This window comes from Trichechus manatus, unplaced genomic scaffold (assembly GCF_000243295.1).
Source record: "Trichechus manatus latirostris isolate Lorelei unplaced genomic scaffold, TriManLat1.0 scaffold00192, whole genome shotgun sequence".
NCBI classification, from domain to species: domain Eukaryota; kingdom Metazoa; phylum Chordata; class Mammalia; order Sirenia; family Trichechidae; genus Trichechus; species Trichechus manatus.
Genome location: NW_004444128.1, coordinates 1,706,563 through 1,722,916, shown reverse-complemented (window position 1 = coordinate 1,722,916; position 16,354 = coordinate 1,706,563). Strand labels below are relative to the sequence as shown.

The following is a 16,354-nucleotide window of genomic DNA, read 5'->3' as shown; positions in this document are numbered from 1 at the left end:
TTTCCACTCTACATTGCTTTAAAAAGTAGTAGAGGATACTGTGTGCTAAAGTCAGCATAGTTCTATACTCAGCAGTCAATAGACAGTAACATCTCTCATCTTCACATACACAGACGATTGTTGCTTTAGATCATTCAGGTGTAATGTTAATGCACTATGGCAATGACTTTTAAATCTGTTTGTTTGTTTGTTTTATAGTGATGGTATTATTAGAGTTTTCACAGAATCAGAGGATCGGACAGCAAGTGCTGAGGAAATCAAGCGTTTTGAAAAAGAACTCTCTCAGGCAACGATTGATTCCAAAACTGGTGATTTGGGGGACATTAATGCTGAGCAGCTTCCTGGCAGGGAACATCTGAATGAATCTGGTAAATATTTCAGTCTATCTAGTAATAAAAAAAGCCATTATATTTGCTTTTTGGGAGAATTAAGAGGGATAAGGAAAAAAGATTGTTTTGCTAGTTATTCAATATTATTCTCATTACCAAATACTAATTTTTGAGAATTTTTACTGTCACACATAACCACTATGGGAAACCATGTTCTTCTTGCCTCTGCCTCACAATTTTTAGATGTTGAGCTAAGCTTTCCATAACTAGTAACCTTTTTTTTTCTTTTTTAAATCTCCTGACGCTCAGAGCGTACATAGTAGATACTCAAAAGTCACTCGTTTACTACGTTTTGGCTGACTGTATTCCCTAAGAGAGATTGTGCAGACTAAAAATAAAAATGAGGTTAAATAAAGCAATATCTGCTTAATGAGTTGGGGATCATATGAGTTTGAAATCAGAGGACAATAGTTGTCTTAAATTATTTTATGTATCTTTGACCCTTATGTCAGTGATTCTAAAAGTGTGGTCCATAGATAGACCCCTGGAGATTCTGAGATCCTTTCAGGGTGTCCATGAGGTCAAACTAATTTTATAATAATACTAAGCGGTTATTTGCCCTTTTCACTATGTTAACATTTGCACTTATGGTACAAAAGCAACGGTGGGTAGCACTGCTGGCTCCCTCACTCACAAATGAAGGCAGTGGCGCCAAACTGTTCTGATAGTCACTGTGTTCTTCACTGGCATGCTGTTGTCGTTAAAAACAGCAACCAGTTGCCTTTAAGAGTGTCCTTGATGAAGCAGTAAAAATTATTAATTTTATTACATCTTGCCCTGTAGTACACCTCTTTCAGTATTCTGAGTGACAAAATGGAAAATATACAAAATACACCAAAGTATCCTGGTGTCTCAAGGAAAAGCAGCTGTGCAGTTGGTTGAGTTGCAGGCTGAACTAGCCCGTTTTTTTCATGGAATGCCTTTTTTGCTTGAAAGAACGACTAACTATGGTTATGCAGGCTTAAGAATACTTGGCAGACAGTTTTTGAAAATAAACTAAGTGAGCCCATCACGTTAAGGAAAACAACTGACAGTATTTGTTGTCAAAGATAAAACCCAAGCTTTTGAGAGAAAGTTTGTGTCTGCCACCATGAGCCTGACAGATTCCCAATACTTACAGACTGTTGTAATGAAATCAGTGGTCTTACAGATGACCAGAGCATGATGTTAAAAGAAATCATACATGAGTAAAAAAGATCCATTCAAAGTGCAAGATAGATTTTGGTGTGGTGTAGAGCATGAAAAATTCATTGACATGGTTTTAGATTCTGCATTGTAACTTTTAAGAAGCTACCACTTGCAGAATATCCTCATTGATCTGAAAAAGCTATTAAATTAGTGTCCTTTTCAGCTACACATCTGTGTGAGCCTGGATTTTCTTCATATACTTCAACCAAACAACATACTGCAACCGATGGAATTCAGAGAGAGAGAGGATAATCCAGCTGTCTTCTATTAAATGAAACATTAAAGAGATTTACAAAAATGTCAAACAATGCCAGTCTTTTCACAGCTACTACATTTTTTAAATATAGTTATTTTTCATAAAAATAAATATTTAATATGTACTGGATCTATTTTGTCAATAAATTAAATATATTTTTTAATCTTCTCAGTTTTAATTTCAAATCCAGTAAAATAAATGGATATAAGCCACATAAACACAAGCTCTTTGGAGTTGTCGGTATCTTTTTTGACTGTAAAGGGATCGTGAAACAAAGTTTGAGAAGTGCATTATATCATGTTTTTAACAGTCTTACAATTTTTAGAAATGTAGCCTTTTCATCAGTATGTAAACATTTAGTAAATATTTGCCAAGTGCCTGCTGTGTGCCAGACATTGTTCTAGGCTCTGGGGAATATAGATAACAAAAGGGACAGAAATTGCTGCTCTCACAAATTTATATTCTAGTCGGGGGAGACCGATAATTGAAATGTAAATAAGTAAGTAAGTATGTCGGATAGTGATACGTACTATGGGAAAAATAAATCAGGGATAAGAACTGGTTTGTAATGTTAAATACAAGTTAGAGAATGTAGAATACTTAGAATAGCACTATTTGCTGTGACAGATAAATGCTGAAATCTCAGTGGCTTAACAAAAGGAAAGTTTATTTCTTGCACATTTGAAGTTCAGTTGGCAGGGCATGGTGGAGCATATGTATCTTTGTGGAGTAGTTCTCATATTCATTCAGGGTTCCAGGCTGATAGAAAAACCAGCATCTTCAACATGTAGCTTCCAGGATCACCTTGGGTGTGACATTCGGTCATCAAAAAGGTGAAGAGGGAGGTTAGAGGATGATGGGCTAGGCCTGGAACTGGCTTATATGATGCCCATCCAGATTCCGCTAACCATTACTCAGTTGTGTAACATCATGGGAAGGCAGGATGCAGCCGGGCTGGATAATGTAATCTCTAGCTGGACAGCCACAACTCTACCCTTTGCAAGGGAGTGTGAATCTTTGCAGGACAAGCTAGCTGTTTCTGCCACTGAAGGCTTTGCTGAGAAGGTGACAGCATAAAGTCCTTTAGGAGGCAAGGTAGCAAATGCTGCCAGTGAAAAGCATTGTAGGTAGAATAAACAGCAAGTGCAAAGGAGATGGGGGAGGGGAAGAATAGTGGAAGATGGAGTCAGAGAGGATGATGGGGGCAGGTTATACTTAGCCTTGTGCACTACTCCAAGAACTTTGGTTTTACTGAGAGTGAAGGGTTTTGAGCAGAAGAGTGTCAGGATATACTTAACCTTTTGAAAGAATTCCTCTCTTTGCTGGGTTGAATATACTAGGTTGGAGTCTTGGTGGCACAGTGATTAAGAACTATGGCTGCTAAACAAAAGGTCAGCAGTTCGAATTCACCAGCCACTCCTTGGAAGCCCTGTGGGGCAGTTCTACTCTGTCCTATAGGGTTGCTATGAGTCCGAGTCAACAGCAGTGGGTTTTTTTGGTTTGTTAAGGAGGCTAAGGGCAGGACTGGGAGGCTATTGAATTAATCTGAGAAGTGATGGTGACTTCTTCCACTGGGTAACAATGGATATGGTGAGAAGAGGTAGTTTTGTGGATATATTTTAAAGATTGAGCTGACAGAATTTAATGAAGAATTGGCTATAAGATAGAGAAATCAGACTTTTCTACATATTTTGAACTGAGCAATTAGAGGAATGGGATCATTTACTGAAATGAAATGTTCTGTCAGGAGATTTTCAGTACTAAAACTCTTTATTTTCTGTGGGCCAGTTACTTTCTAGTAGAATCACATTTTTTTAAACTTTAATAAAAGTTTCCTTTTAAGCATTATTTTTCTTTGGCTACTTTTTAGTAGAATTGCATTTTAAAATCTTTTGTTTGCTAAAATTTTCTTTTAAACCAAAGTACATATTCTTTTATATATAAATTTTAATGTTAATAATCTTCTAATTTTTTTTTTTCAATTTTACTATGCCATTCTACCTTTGATTCTAGAAATTTCTATTTTAAGGTACTAGAGATGGACAGACTCGTCTAATCAGAGATGGAGAGAAAGTCGAAGCCTATCAGTGGAGTGTTAGTGAAAGGAGATGGATGAAAATTGGTGATGTTGTTGGCTCATCTGGTGCTAATCAGCAAACATCTGGAAAAGTTTTATATGAAGGGAAAGTATGTTGACTTCTACTTTTTAATTACCATTATTTTAAAGCATTAGACAAATTAAAGATTTTTTTCTCTCTTCCCCATACTGATAAAATATATTTTGATTTTAAAAATACATTACTCTGGGGAAATTCTCTCTTCTTTCTCTCTTGAAATAGATTTTTTAAAAATTTCTTTCCATCTAGGGAGAGTTGTACTTGATAGACAAATTAGCCATTATTTGTCTTTTAGTAGTTAACATACATAAGCTATTCCTAACATTTTGGGTTAGGAACTTTTGTGCCACCTTTAATTCTTCATGCCTGGCTATAATTTAACTTAGTAAGACGTGAGGGACCCTGCAGGCAGTGCTTATGATGCCACTGTGTTTTGGTGAGCAGCATGCTAACAGCTAATACTTCTGGCCTTGAGACCAACCAATCAGAAACTTTCCTTTGGCCTTAGAACTAATGTGTAGCCATAATCCATACCCACTTCCCCAATCAGATACTTATTTTGCAGCAGATGATTTCTTTTGACCTTTATGTGCCAAAGAAGAAGATTTTAGCCTTGCATTTTGGAGAACACAGAACAGAACATAAAACATATAACTTAATATGTTGTATATGTCGTGGAGTTAATATAAGAGCAAATAAGTTAATCATCATTTATCTCCCTTTTATATTCATATTAAAGGAATTTGATTATGTTTTCTCAATTGATGTCAATGAAGGTGGACCATCATATAAATTGCCATATAATACCAGTGATGATCCCTGGTTAACTGCATACAACTTCTTGCAGAAGAATGATTTGAATCCCATGTTTTTGGATCAAGTGGCTAAGTTTATTATTGATAACACAAAAGGTCAAATGTTGGGGCTTGGGAACACCAATTTTTCAGATCCATTTACAGGTAAGTTAGGATTTATAATAAGTTGTATGTATTTCTATCAGTATTGATTAATTTTTTATTGTATTTAAAACACCTGTTATGCATACTATTTAAATAAAAATCAAGATCTACAGCATTATACAAATTACTAGGTGTTTACTTCACATTCATATTTTTAGCCTAAAATTACATAGTAGTTTTGTATTTTATATAAATAGATTGTTCTCTATAAATATGGCAGCAGTGTAAACTAAATGTTAAAGTAATGTAATCATTTTTGAAATAAAAAGAAACTTATAAGTTTCTTTATATAATTGCTCCTTTTAAAAATACATACATTGGTAAAATTTGGTAAATAGAAATTCTGTTTGCAATGAGGCTAAATCGATTACTTCTACATCAAATTAGGACTGAACTGTGGCTACTTTTAGTTTATGTGTGGGTTGTATTCTACATGTTCGTTGTAAGTCAGTTGTTTATAACTTAGTATATATAGTATCTAAAGTGTTATAAAAGGTCAAGTTCTGGTGCCAGTCTGTAAATTAGAATCTTAGTAGAATTAGTCTGAGTTCTGGCTCCTAGGAAGTGGATTATAATTCTAGTAGTATCAGCCTGAGTTCTGGGACCTGGAAACTGAGACCATGATACAGGTGGAAATAAAAAGTTTTCTTGGGTACAGGACCAGCTCTAAGAAAACATTTGAAATAGTCACTTAATTTTTAATGTTTTCCTATCACTGTCCTGACTCCATTTTTCATGTGCTAGTTGTTCTTCCTAGTGCACAAGGACCCCATATTCTCTTTCTACTTCAAGTCCCTAATAGATCTACCTGTTTTTCTTCTTCCCTCACAGATACTGAATGCTCCCAAATTATCTCCTCTCATTCTAGTTCAAAATTCCGTTGTCCATTCATATAATAAAGTTAATCTCACCTATGTGTTGGCTTAAACAGAATTATTAAACTAATTCACTAATGAATTAATTATAAATGATGTAAGTCTCCCAATACTTGCACGGACCCAAACAAACAAAACAGTAAGGTGCTTATTACCTGGTTGTTTCTATTGGTGGAATTTCAGACTACAGAGCAAAAGAGTGAACGCATGCTTGCAGTATTGTATAGTCTCTTTTGTGGGATGGAGAACAGATATAAAAGCAGTTGGCTCTGTCTAGAAATCTAGCAGCTGCTTGACTTTTTTTGGTCTTCCTAAACTTTAACTTGAGAAGCACGTATCTTTCTGTGGACAACTCTGATGATTTCCTTAGAGGTACTAATACAACATATTTACACACACCACACCTTTGTAAAGGTATAAAAGGAAATCTGTTTCCTTTGTAGCTCTCATGCCCTTTGTAATTGTCTTCAGTAGGTCATAAGCTTCAGTGGATACAAGCAATCTTATTCCCTGCTGGATCCTCAGCACTGAGTGCACTGTTTGACACATGAATTAATGAGCCCAGAGATTCTCTAAAAGATTAACAATTAATGCCTGTGATTTTGATAGCAACGGCAGGACTTTGGGGAATTTGTATAGGAACAGGGATTGGAAATGATTGTATACACATATTACTTAGGTCACAGACCACTTGCAATTTTATATTTGAATTTGTAGTTATTTTAATATTTTTAAGTGTTGGGGCTAAGATATAGTCAAATCTTTAAGTTATGAACAAAACTTCAGGAAACATTGAAATTTTAATTTCTCCCCAACTATACGACTTCTGACTACAATTTATGTCATCTATCAGCCTTGTTTTTCTTCAAGCTTAGACTTTTTTAATGTAAGCATTGTACTGTTTATGAAATTTGGAGCACTTAAGCTTTTCCTCTGTTTTGCATGCACAGGTGGTGGTCGGTATGTTCCGGGCTCTTCATCAGGATCTTCTAATGCACCGCCTGCAGCAGATCCTTTCACAGGTGGGATGCAGTTTTGATTAATGTCTCTTTTTTCACTAATTACATTGCGTTTTGCATTACATTGGCTTTCCATTTTGGAGGTATCATCCAGTAACTGATAATTCCCTAATCTGTATTTCCAATTTTGATGGATCTCCTTTTCCTTAACTTCTAATTTTTGCTTTTTCCTAGAGTCCTTTTGTAGATTTCCTTGTGACTTTTAAATGTCATATTATTAGAACTCACTGTTTTCGTCAGTGATCCTTCCTGCCAGGAGAGCAGAGTAGTTAAGAGAATAGGTTTTAGAGTCAGGCAGACCTTGGTTCAGAATTTGGCTCTACCACTTACTTGCTGTGAAAAGTTGGCAAGTTAACTTAACCTGTCTGAGCCTATTTTTTTATCTGTAAAATCAGATAGTAGGGGAGCCCATCAGCTAAGACACGGACATGATTGCTATCACTTATGAGATGCTACAGATCACGAACAGAGAAGGAGCCATGTGAGTCCCTGATATTGAATGGAGCAGTGCAGTCAAAAAGTCTGCCAAGGCATATGTTGACTTAGCATGGAAGGAGACATTCCACACAGCTAAGATTAGTCTTTCTAATCTAAGTTATTAATGGTCTTCACGAAGCTCTTCAAGTGTCCGTGTGTCTCTTCAGAGTGAGTTTATTTACAAAGGTATGCATGCTTCAGTGTTGGCACTACTGGGAAAAAAAAATTACCAGACTTGGACTTTAATGCAGCTGAAAAAGTCTCTATATTCAAAATAGCTTTTAACGTATGATGCTGTTGTTTGATCTTCAGCCAGAGTTCCTGGACAATATACCCAACTTGGGAAGAAATTCATAGCCTATATGGTAACCACTATCCTCGCAGTCTTAGTAGCATGAGCTACAAAACTGACAGCCTGTGATCCTGTCCCATTCATAGATTGGATCAACACATAATCTTAGGTGGGAGTCTTGGAGTTGTGAATCACTCTCAATGAGCTTCCTTTCTCCTCTGAATGAATTGGTCACCCAGATGGGTGTACTCATTTATATTGATGACCGGTAGACTACAATGACTATCTTTGATGATATAATGCAGTTTGAAATAGTAGTAAGGAACTGAGGAGTAGAAAAGATGATAACTTTCTCTTTATTAGCATATCCATCACAGTTATAACCCTGAAGCTTACACCAACAGAGTTCCCAAATTTCATTAGCAGCTTTTTTCTGAAACAGGAAGAACATACTAAGCTTCAGCCAGTACCAACAAAATTAAGAGAACTCCTGGAGCCGCCATGGACAGAGCATGTCTCATTGTTGTGCAACGTCAGCAACTCAGGAGATGCAGTGATTATGGAAATATGCAAGATAGCACACTAAATGTCCTAGAGAATAGTTATCGATTAGGATAATTGAACGACACTATTACCAGCTACTTCGAGGGAGAAAGATGTGGCAGTCTGCTTCCATAAAGATTATAACCTTGGAAACCCTACTGGGCAGTTCTACTTGGGTCCTGTCCGGTCTCTATGAGTCACAGTTGACTCCTGGGCAGTGTTCGAACCGGTTCATTCCAGTTCAAATCCCTGCTGATAATTTGCATTTCTAACAAGTTCCCAGGCAATGCTAATGCTAATGGTTAGGGACCAATTCTGAGAACTACTAGTAGAGCAGTTTTTCTCAAAATGTATTATACATAAGAATCACTCAGGGATCTTGTTAAAATGTAGATTCAGATTCAGTATACCTGGGGGTGGAAATGCGAATTCTCGGCAGGGGTTTGAACCAGTTTGAAGTCTTGGGGTTTTTTGTTTTTTTGGTTTATTATAAAAAATAGATAATAACACTTAACCATATTGGGATTTTATGAAAATTAGATAGTATAGTACATGTAAAATATTTAGCAAAATGCCTGGAATACCTTGAAGCACTCAATATATGTTAGCTGTTGTTGATGTTGTTCCTTAACTTTACCAATAGTACTGGGGCCAGAAGGTTTCCCCATTTGATTTAAATTCAAGGTCAATCTTAATTCTTTTGTGTCCCCTCCTTAATGAATTATGTGGTTCTCAGACTTCTAATGTGCATTAGAATCATCTGAGAAGCTTTTTCAATTACTTAGCCCAAGGTCCTACCCTCAGAGATTCTGATTTACTAGGCTAGTGAATAAAAGTTCAAAATATGTGAGTGGTGCAAACAAATGGTTTGTGCTTGACTATTAACCTAAGGTTGGATGTTTGAACCCACCCAGCAGCACTGGAAGAAAGGCCTGGGGATCTGTTTCCATAAAGGTTACAGCCAAGAAAACCTTTTGGAGCAGTTCTACCCTAACTACTATGTAACATGGACCATGAGTCAGTATTGACCGGACAGCAATGGTTTTGGTTTTGGTTTGGCATCCCTCTCCTAAAAATTCTGATTAAGTGATCTTGCATGTGGTTTGTTCATAGGTATTTTTAAAAGCTCCCTATGTGTTTCTAAAGTGAAGCTACTTTGGAGAACCACTAAGTCTTGGACTGGTTGATTCACTTAGGTAGTCAAAGAAACACATTTAGAAAAGTATAGGACCCATTCTGTCACTTAACTTAATGCCTTGGGCGAGCTACTCAGCCTTCTAAAATATTAGGAGTGATAATGGTATCTAATTAATACTTAACTGAACATGTGCATGTAAGATGCTTAGCTTGCTGGCTGTCATGTAGTAAAAACTCAACAGATGTACCGACTTATTTTATATTCTTCATTATTTTAATTAATCCTATCTACATCTGAGTTTATCTTTGTTTCTTAGTTTTGTTTGCCTTTTCTGTATATATTTGACCTGTTATACCAACTCCTAAATGATAAACTCAGAGAGGTTGGAAAAATAGCTCATCTTTCTTCTTCCCACAATGGCTGATCCAGGGCTCTGAACAACTCCAAACCCCACTAATTCTCTCTCCACACTTGTTTTTTCATATTCCTTTCTTTTCATTTTCAGTGAAACAATCAGAAATATAATCTCAAATGTGACCGGGCCATTATTATAACATCCCTGACTCTTACCTAGACTCTTGTCTGATTCAGTCTTATGTATCAGCAAGAATTATTCCTCTTCCTTTTACCTAAGCCTGTGCTTTTACTTCAGTAGAGTAGTATTCACATTTCGCTCTGGAAACTTTTTAGTTTCTTTCTCTCCTATCCATTAATGCTTTTGTAATTAATTAAACATTTGTAATTATAAGGAAGTCTAATGTTTATTTTGTGACTTTAGGTTTATTTTTTAGCTGAGGACTTACTGCATGCCAGCATTGTTCTAAGCATTTTTATGTATTAAATTTACAGAACATTTATTATGTATATAAAGATGCCATTCCAAAGTGTGACCACTACTGAGAATAACTTATTCTACATAAAGAACTATGTAGTTTGCAGTTAAGTTTGCTTACTGGAGGTATTATTGAATTTTAGGTGCTGGTCGTTACGTACCAGGTTCCACAAGTACGGGAACTCCCATGGCTGGAGCTGATCCATTTACAGGTAAGTACTGTTCATAGAATTTTAAAATTCATTGGAGCTTTTTTGCAGTGTAAAGATTTTAAGGAAATTTATGTCATTTTCTTGCTGGAGAACTTTTTATTAAGGCTTCGAACAAGTTCATTCTGGTTTGTACCCCTGTTTTTTATATAGTAAATTAAGACCAAACTTCTTGGCCTGACTTTAGAGTTTCCTCAGAATTGTTTCATTACAGCACTTCAGAACCATCTAGGCGACTTAAAAACTACCTCAGCCTCGTCCCCATGTTGATCTGTTATTGTGCTGGGTTGCAGTCTTGTAAGGGTAGTTTTATAATCTTGCCATTTGATATTAATAGGTTGCCAGGATTGAAAACTTGCTCTGTTGCTGTTAAGGCTGGTTTCTTCACTACATCTACACAGTCTGTGCTTAATCCCGTCACACTTTCATTCTTACTTAGTGTGTTAAGAATGTTACTGACTACATTACACATTTTTTTCTTTAAGAGGACTGAAAGAAGAATTTGCTTTTATGCCTAGGCCTGAAATATTTGGCCTTCTCCTGAGCAACTTTTTTTTTAGTATCTAGGCTAGCATCTGACACGCCTTACTTGTTCATTGTTTAATATATTTTTAATATATGCAAGTATGCTTTCCTCTGTATGGACTGTCAGTAAAATGCAATGCTAAATATGTGGTCCACCTCTTGCAAGTGTGACAGATCTGTTGGCATTTATTTTCTCCTCCTTAAATTTTTGTTTTATGTCTTACATGACATACAGAGGAGAATATGTGTAACATATGGTATTGAGTGTAGTAAGTTGTAGTTAGGTGTCATCAAGTTGACTTTTGACTCAGAGCAACCCTATGTGACAGAGTAGAGCTATCCCATAGGGTTTTCTAGGCTGTAACGTTTACAAGAGCAGATCATGAGGTCTTTTTCCCACAGTCCTTAGGTAAATTCAAACCGCCAGCCTTTGGGTTAGCAGCCGAGTGCTTAACTGTTGCACCACCAGTGCTCCTTGCATAATAAGTAAACACCCATAAACCCACCACTCTACTTAAGAACTAACTTGCATGTGATTTTTTAAAGCTATTTTTTAATTGCAAAAGTACACTGATTGTCAATATTGGATTATAACATAGTGATTAAGATTATGGACTCTGGAGTGTGATTGCTTAGAGTCAAATATTACTTTGACTACTTTTTAACTGTTTGACCTTGAACAAGTTATTCAGTGTGTCTGTACCTCTGTTTTTCTTATTTGTAAAGTTGAGATAATGTCTACCTCCTAGAGTTAAGAGTCTAAAATTAAAAAAATCTAAATCAATTTGTGCATAATAAACCAAAACCAAACCCGTTGCCATCGAGTCAGTTCCGACTCATAGCAACCTTAATAGGACAGAGTAGAACTGCCCCATAGGTTTTCCAAGGAGCACCTGATGGATTCGAACTGCCGACCTTTTGGTTAGCAGCTGAGCTCTTAACCACTGTGCCACCAGGGTCCTACATTTGTGCATAATAAGTGGTTAGTAATTGTTAGCTTTACCTGTTGTATTACAAAAAAGGCTAAAGTTAACAGTACTGTCTCCCATTTTCCAGAAGTTGCCGTCTTTAATAATTTTTATATACTAGACCTTTATATACCTTAGTCCAAGCTATTGTCATCTCTACCTAGATTAGTGAAATAAACTCCAAATTGGTCTCTCCCTGGTCCACACTGCAGCCAGTGATCTCTTACAGTCTAATTCTTATTATGCCCCTCCCTTGTTTAAAACGCATTAGTGGCTCCTCTTGAACATTTTCTCTTGCCTTGCGTGCATTACATTCCTCTCTGCCTTTCTTCTGTCCAGCCATACCGGCCTGTGTCTCAGGAGCTTTGTACATGGTGCTATCTTTTGAAAAATTTGAGCCGTTTCTTTAGTTATTTGGACCACAATCATTTGTCTATTATTTGATTTTATAATATAGTATTTATTGAACAAACTCAGTGAAACTTCTTGGAACATCATGTACACTCCCTTCCAGATTACCCTCTCTATCAGAAGGTCTCATTGCAACCTGTACTTTTCCTTCAGGGAACATTTCACTGTACTTAATTGTTTGGGTGATATTTGACTAACGTTTGTGTTCTCGCCACAACTACACTCTACAGACCAGGAGTGCTGGCAATGTCTCTTTAGTTTATCTTTGATTATGTCAATAAATATCTTATGCTTTACAGACAGAATTAATTTTGTGCATTTACCTCATTACTTGCTTCATTTTACTTTGTATACCTTCTCCTTTTTCTATTCCTAATATGCCCAGAAGATTAAAATAAACATTCATATTTTTGCAAAATACCTTAATTTACATTGGAACAAAAATGGGATATAAATTAAGATTTGAATTATCAGAATTAGAATTAAATGATTCTTTAGTTGAGATAGCTTTTTTTCACTAAGTTTTGTAAAATATTTCATTCTTTTTCAGTTTTTATTCATTATTAGGTACTGAGTTTCCATTACTATGATAGAGACTTAAGAAGTAAAAAAAATATAAAAGACTAGGACTTCTGGCCTTCAGGAACTTATAACTTGGAATTTATAAAGATGATGTGCAAAACATTTAGGAAAAATGACATTGCATACTGTATCAGTTAGAGTAAGCAATAAAGGACATGAGAAGGGAGACATCAGTTTGCCTGAGAGACGATGAGATTGAAAAGTTTTGTAATTGTTTCATATTTGTTGACCTTTTTAAAATTTGCAATTTAGATTGAATGTTAAAAACATGAAGAAAGTAGAAAATATGACATAGAAAGGCTTGTTCTACATTTAAGCTCCTGTTCCAAAAACAAGAGAGTATTGTATCAACCAGAACAGTTTATAAAATCTTGTCAATGATTTCTTTTCTTATTTTTGAGGTTGCTTGTTACTTTATTGCATGCACTGAGTAGTTACATATTTCAATAATTGTGAAACAGTCATACTATTAGAAAAATCTCGTTTTTGATCACACCTTATGACTTTCATCATCTTTTATTCTGTAAATAGGGAATAGTGCTTACCGATCAGCTACATCTAAAATAGTGAATATTTATTTTCCAAAAAAAGAGGCTGTCACTTTTGACCAAGCTAACCCTACACAAATATTAGGTAAGTGTATTTTTATTAAATAGTTTTCTCACATACCCACAGGCTGTTTAAGATGTTCTCAAGGCTATTTCTCCTCCTAACATGTGTTGGGAGCTGAATGCTTATATGAATAAAGACTTCTATTGTAGTATTACAAAACTGTGTTGACTACAAATATGCATTCTGATAAAAACCTGTTGCTGTTGAATTGATTGCGACTCATAGCAACCCTGTAGGATAGAGTAGAACTGCGCCTACGGTTTTCAAGGCTGTAAATCTTTATGGAAGCAGACTGCCACATCTTTCTCCTGTGGAGTGGCTGGTGGGTTTGAACCACTGACCTTTTGGTTAGGAACCGAATGCTTAACCACTGTGCCACCAGGGCATTCTGATAATGGACCCTTAATGTGTTGTAAGAAGCCTTATACAAATATATGGCTTTAGAATGACTTTAATGAGAAAAAACTAAAAGGGAAAGATGTGAAACCCACCCCTCTAAGCTCTAAATGTTTTCAGAAAAATGAAAATGAATGAATAAGGATTTGGAAAAAAAAAACTTCAGCTTAAAAAAATTAATAGTTTTTAGAAATAAAAGCCTCTTTTAAATTATCCGTTAAAAATAAAAATACTCAATTGTGACTTTGATTGCTCTGTTGTTAATTTGTTTCTCTCAAAACAAATGACAGTGTATTTTTTGGACTAAGAATACTACTAGCTCTGTTTGCCGCAGAGATTACGGTGAGAATTAAGTGAGATAACATACATACCTGAATATTAGGCAGGGTTTTTTTTCAGTGTTATCTTTATAAAAATCACTTATAGATTTTTTTTCTTAATTACTTTGTTTTGAACAGTAAAAAAGTATATGCACACTTTTAATCAGCTTGACCTTTTTCAACTCTTGGATAAATCTAAGTGTTGTCTTACTTTTTACATTTCTTAACCGAACTGTTTGTTTTTTTATTGTGCTTTAGCTGAAGGTTTACAGAGCAAATTAGTTTCTCATTAAACAATTAATACACATATTGTTCAAAACACTCTGAGAGTGAAATTTGCACATAAGAAAGTGCAGATAAGGGAGGCGTGGTCAACATGGCGGACTAGTTAGACACTTCTTATATCCCTCTTACAACAAAGACCTGGAAAAACAAGTGATTTGATTCTATGTGAACACCTGACAGCCCTGAACAAGGCAAGGTTAAGAAATCCATCTGAGTCATACCAGAGAGGAAGATCGTTTGGAAGAGGTGAGGGGTGCTAGAGCCATGGCGGCGACACAGCAGAGACACAGCCACGCTGGTCCACGCTGAAGCAGGAAAACAGCTGTGCTGTGCACCGCTTGAGAAGCATTTTCCGCGTCGAGAGAGACCCGGCAGCAGAGATTCTGCTTGGACACTCCGAACCAGTGAAGAGCAGCTCCCAAGAGGCTACGATAAGTACATGCGTGCACCCTTTCGCGGCGAGTTAAAAAAAAAAGCCCATTTGGGAAAAACCTCTCTCCCTTTTACCTCCTACCTCCGCGCTTTCCACAGGATTTGGGAAAAACCTCTCTTCTTTTTACCGCCTCCCTCCCTGCTCTGCGCTGTGAGTCCACTGGGCCGGAAATAGATCCCAAAAGGCGCCCTGACCCATTCTTCTGGCCTTGGAGAGGGAACAAATAAGCTGCTGGCTCCCCTAGGCCAGGAGCACAGGGTTGGTACAACTCCTTTGCTGGCCATGGAAATCAGGGGTATGCAGACTCTGAGTGCCATACACCCCTGTATAGACTTGTAGGGACCCATCTCAACGGCGTTGGCCCTCACTACCACAGTACAACAGCGCAAACATCTGAAGTTTAACTTCAACTGCTTCAGCTGTGAACGGGCAGATTTGTGATCCTTGAAACAGCCCTGTGCCTCAAGTAGGCGCTTTTATCCATCTGCAGCAGGGTCTTGAGGACTGGTGATAGCTCCTAAAGTGCCTAGTCACCTGCTACAGGAGTTCAGGAAGGAGTGGTGCCCTCGAGTCTTTGCAGCCAACATAGTGGGGCGCTCTTAGCCCGGCTGCAGAACTCACCTACCTATTCACCCTAGAGAACAGGGGCATGCTTTTCTTTCAGACGCTCAGGGGCAGCTGTCCGCCCCTTGCCTGGCTCAGTGCGTGATCCCCTACCACAGCCAGAGTCCAGTGCCTTCACCAATCACCCATGCCTCTCTAGGACTGGGGGTGAGAGCCTGTATCACGCACTTGGTGATCGACTGCCTGCACACCCGAGCTGATCCCATATAGGAAATTTTAATGAACTCTGGCGTGCACATACTTAGTTACAGAACCAACTACCTGGTGACAGGACATTAGAGATCAAAAGGTGTCAAAAAGCAAACTAGTGCACACAAGCAGCCCACTTGGGCATATCAAAACAAAACAAAATAAGAAGGTAGGTCTCACTAAGCAAACACAAAATAAAATTAGAATAAATTATTGATGGCTCGGAGACAACAGTCAATATCAAGTCACATAAAGAGGCAGTCCATGATGGCTTCAGCAAGCTCCCAAAATAATCAATAAATTCTCTGGAGAAAGAGTACTTCTTGGAATTACCAGAGACAGAATACAAAAGATTAATATACAGAACTCTTCTAGAAGTAAGAAAGGAAATTCGACAGAATGCAGAAACAGCCAGGCAACATACAGACACAGTAGTAGCGGAACTTAAAAAAGTTATTCAAGAACATAATGTCAAATTTAATAGGCTGCAAGAATCCGTAGAGAGACAGCAATCAGAAATCCAGAAGATTAACAAATTTCAGAATTAGACAACTCAATAGAAAGTCATAGGAGCAGAATTGAGGCAGTAGAAGTTAGAATTAGTGACATTGAAGATAAAGCTCTTGACGCCAAGTTATTTGAGGAAAAATCAGATAAAAGAATTAAAAAGAATGAAGAAACTCTAATAAGAGTCATGTGGGACTCTATCAAGAGA

The 16,354-nt window shown here is 36.9% G+C and overlaps 1 protein-coding gene across 5 annotated transcripts in view; it reads left to right on the top strand.

Moving 5' to 3' along the window:
- Window positions 1-16,354, top strand: part of PLAA (phospholipase A2 activating protein) — a 37,083-nt gene that overhangs the window by 16,010 nt on the left and 4,719 nt on the right. For 3 of the 5 annotated variants that reach the window (XM_023741845.1, XM_004387744.2, XM_023741846.1), the window contains 6 exons: window positions 199-368; window positions 3,863-4,020; window positions 4,690-4,909; window positions 6,735-6,806; window positions 10,229-10,297; window positions 13,312-13,413. In XM_023741845.1, the coding sequence (XP_023597613.1) occupies window positions 199-368; window positions 3,863-4,020; window positions 4,690-4,909; window positions 6,735-6,806; window positions 10,229-10,297; window positions 13,312-13,413 (791 nt within the window). Of the gene's footprint in view, window positions 1-198; window positions 369-3,862; window positions 4,021-4,689; window positions 4,910-6,734; window positions 6,807-10,228; window positions 10,298-13,311; window positions 13,414-14,573; window positions 14,814-16,354 lie in introns of those variants that run through there. The other 2 variants (XM_023741847.1, XM_023741844.1) reach the window with 2 other exon arrangements.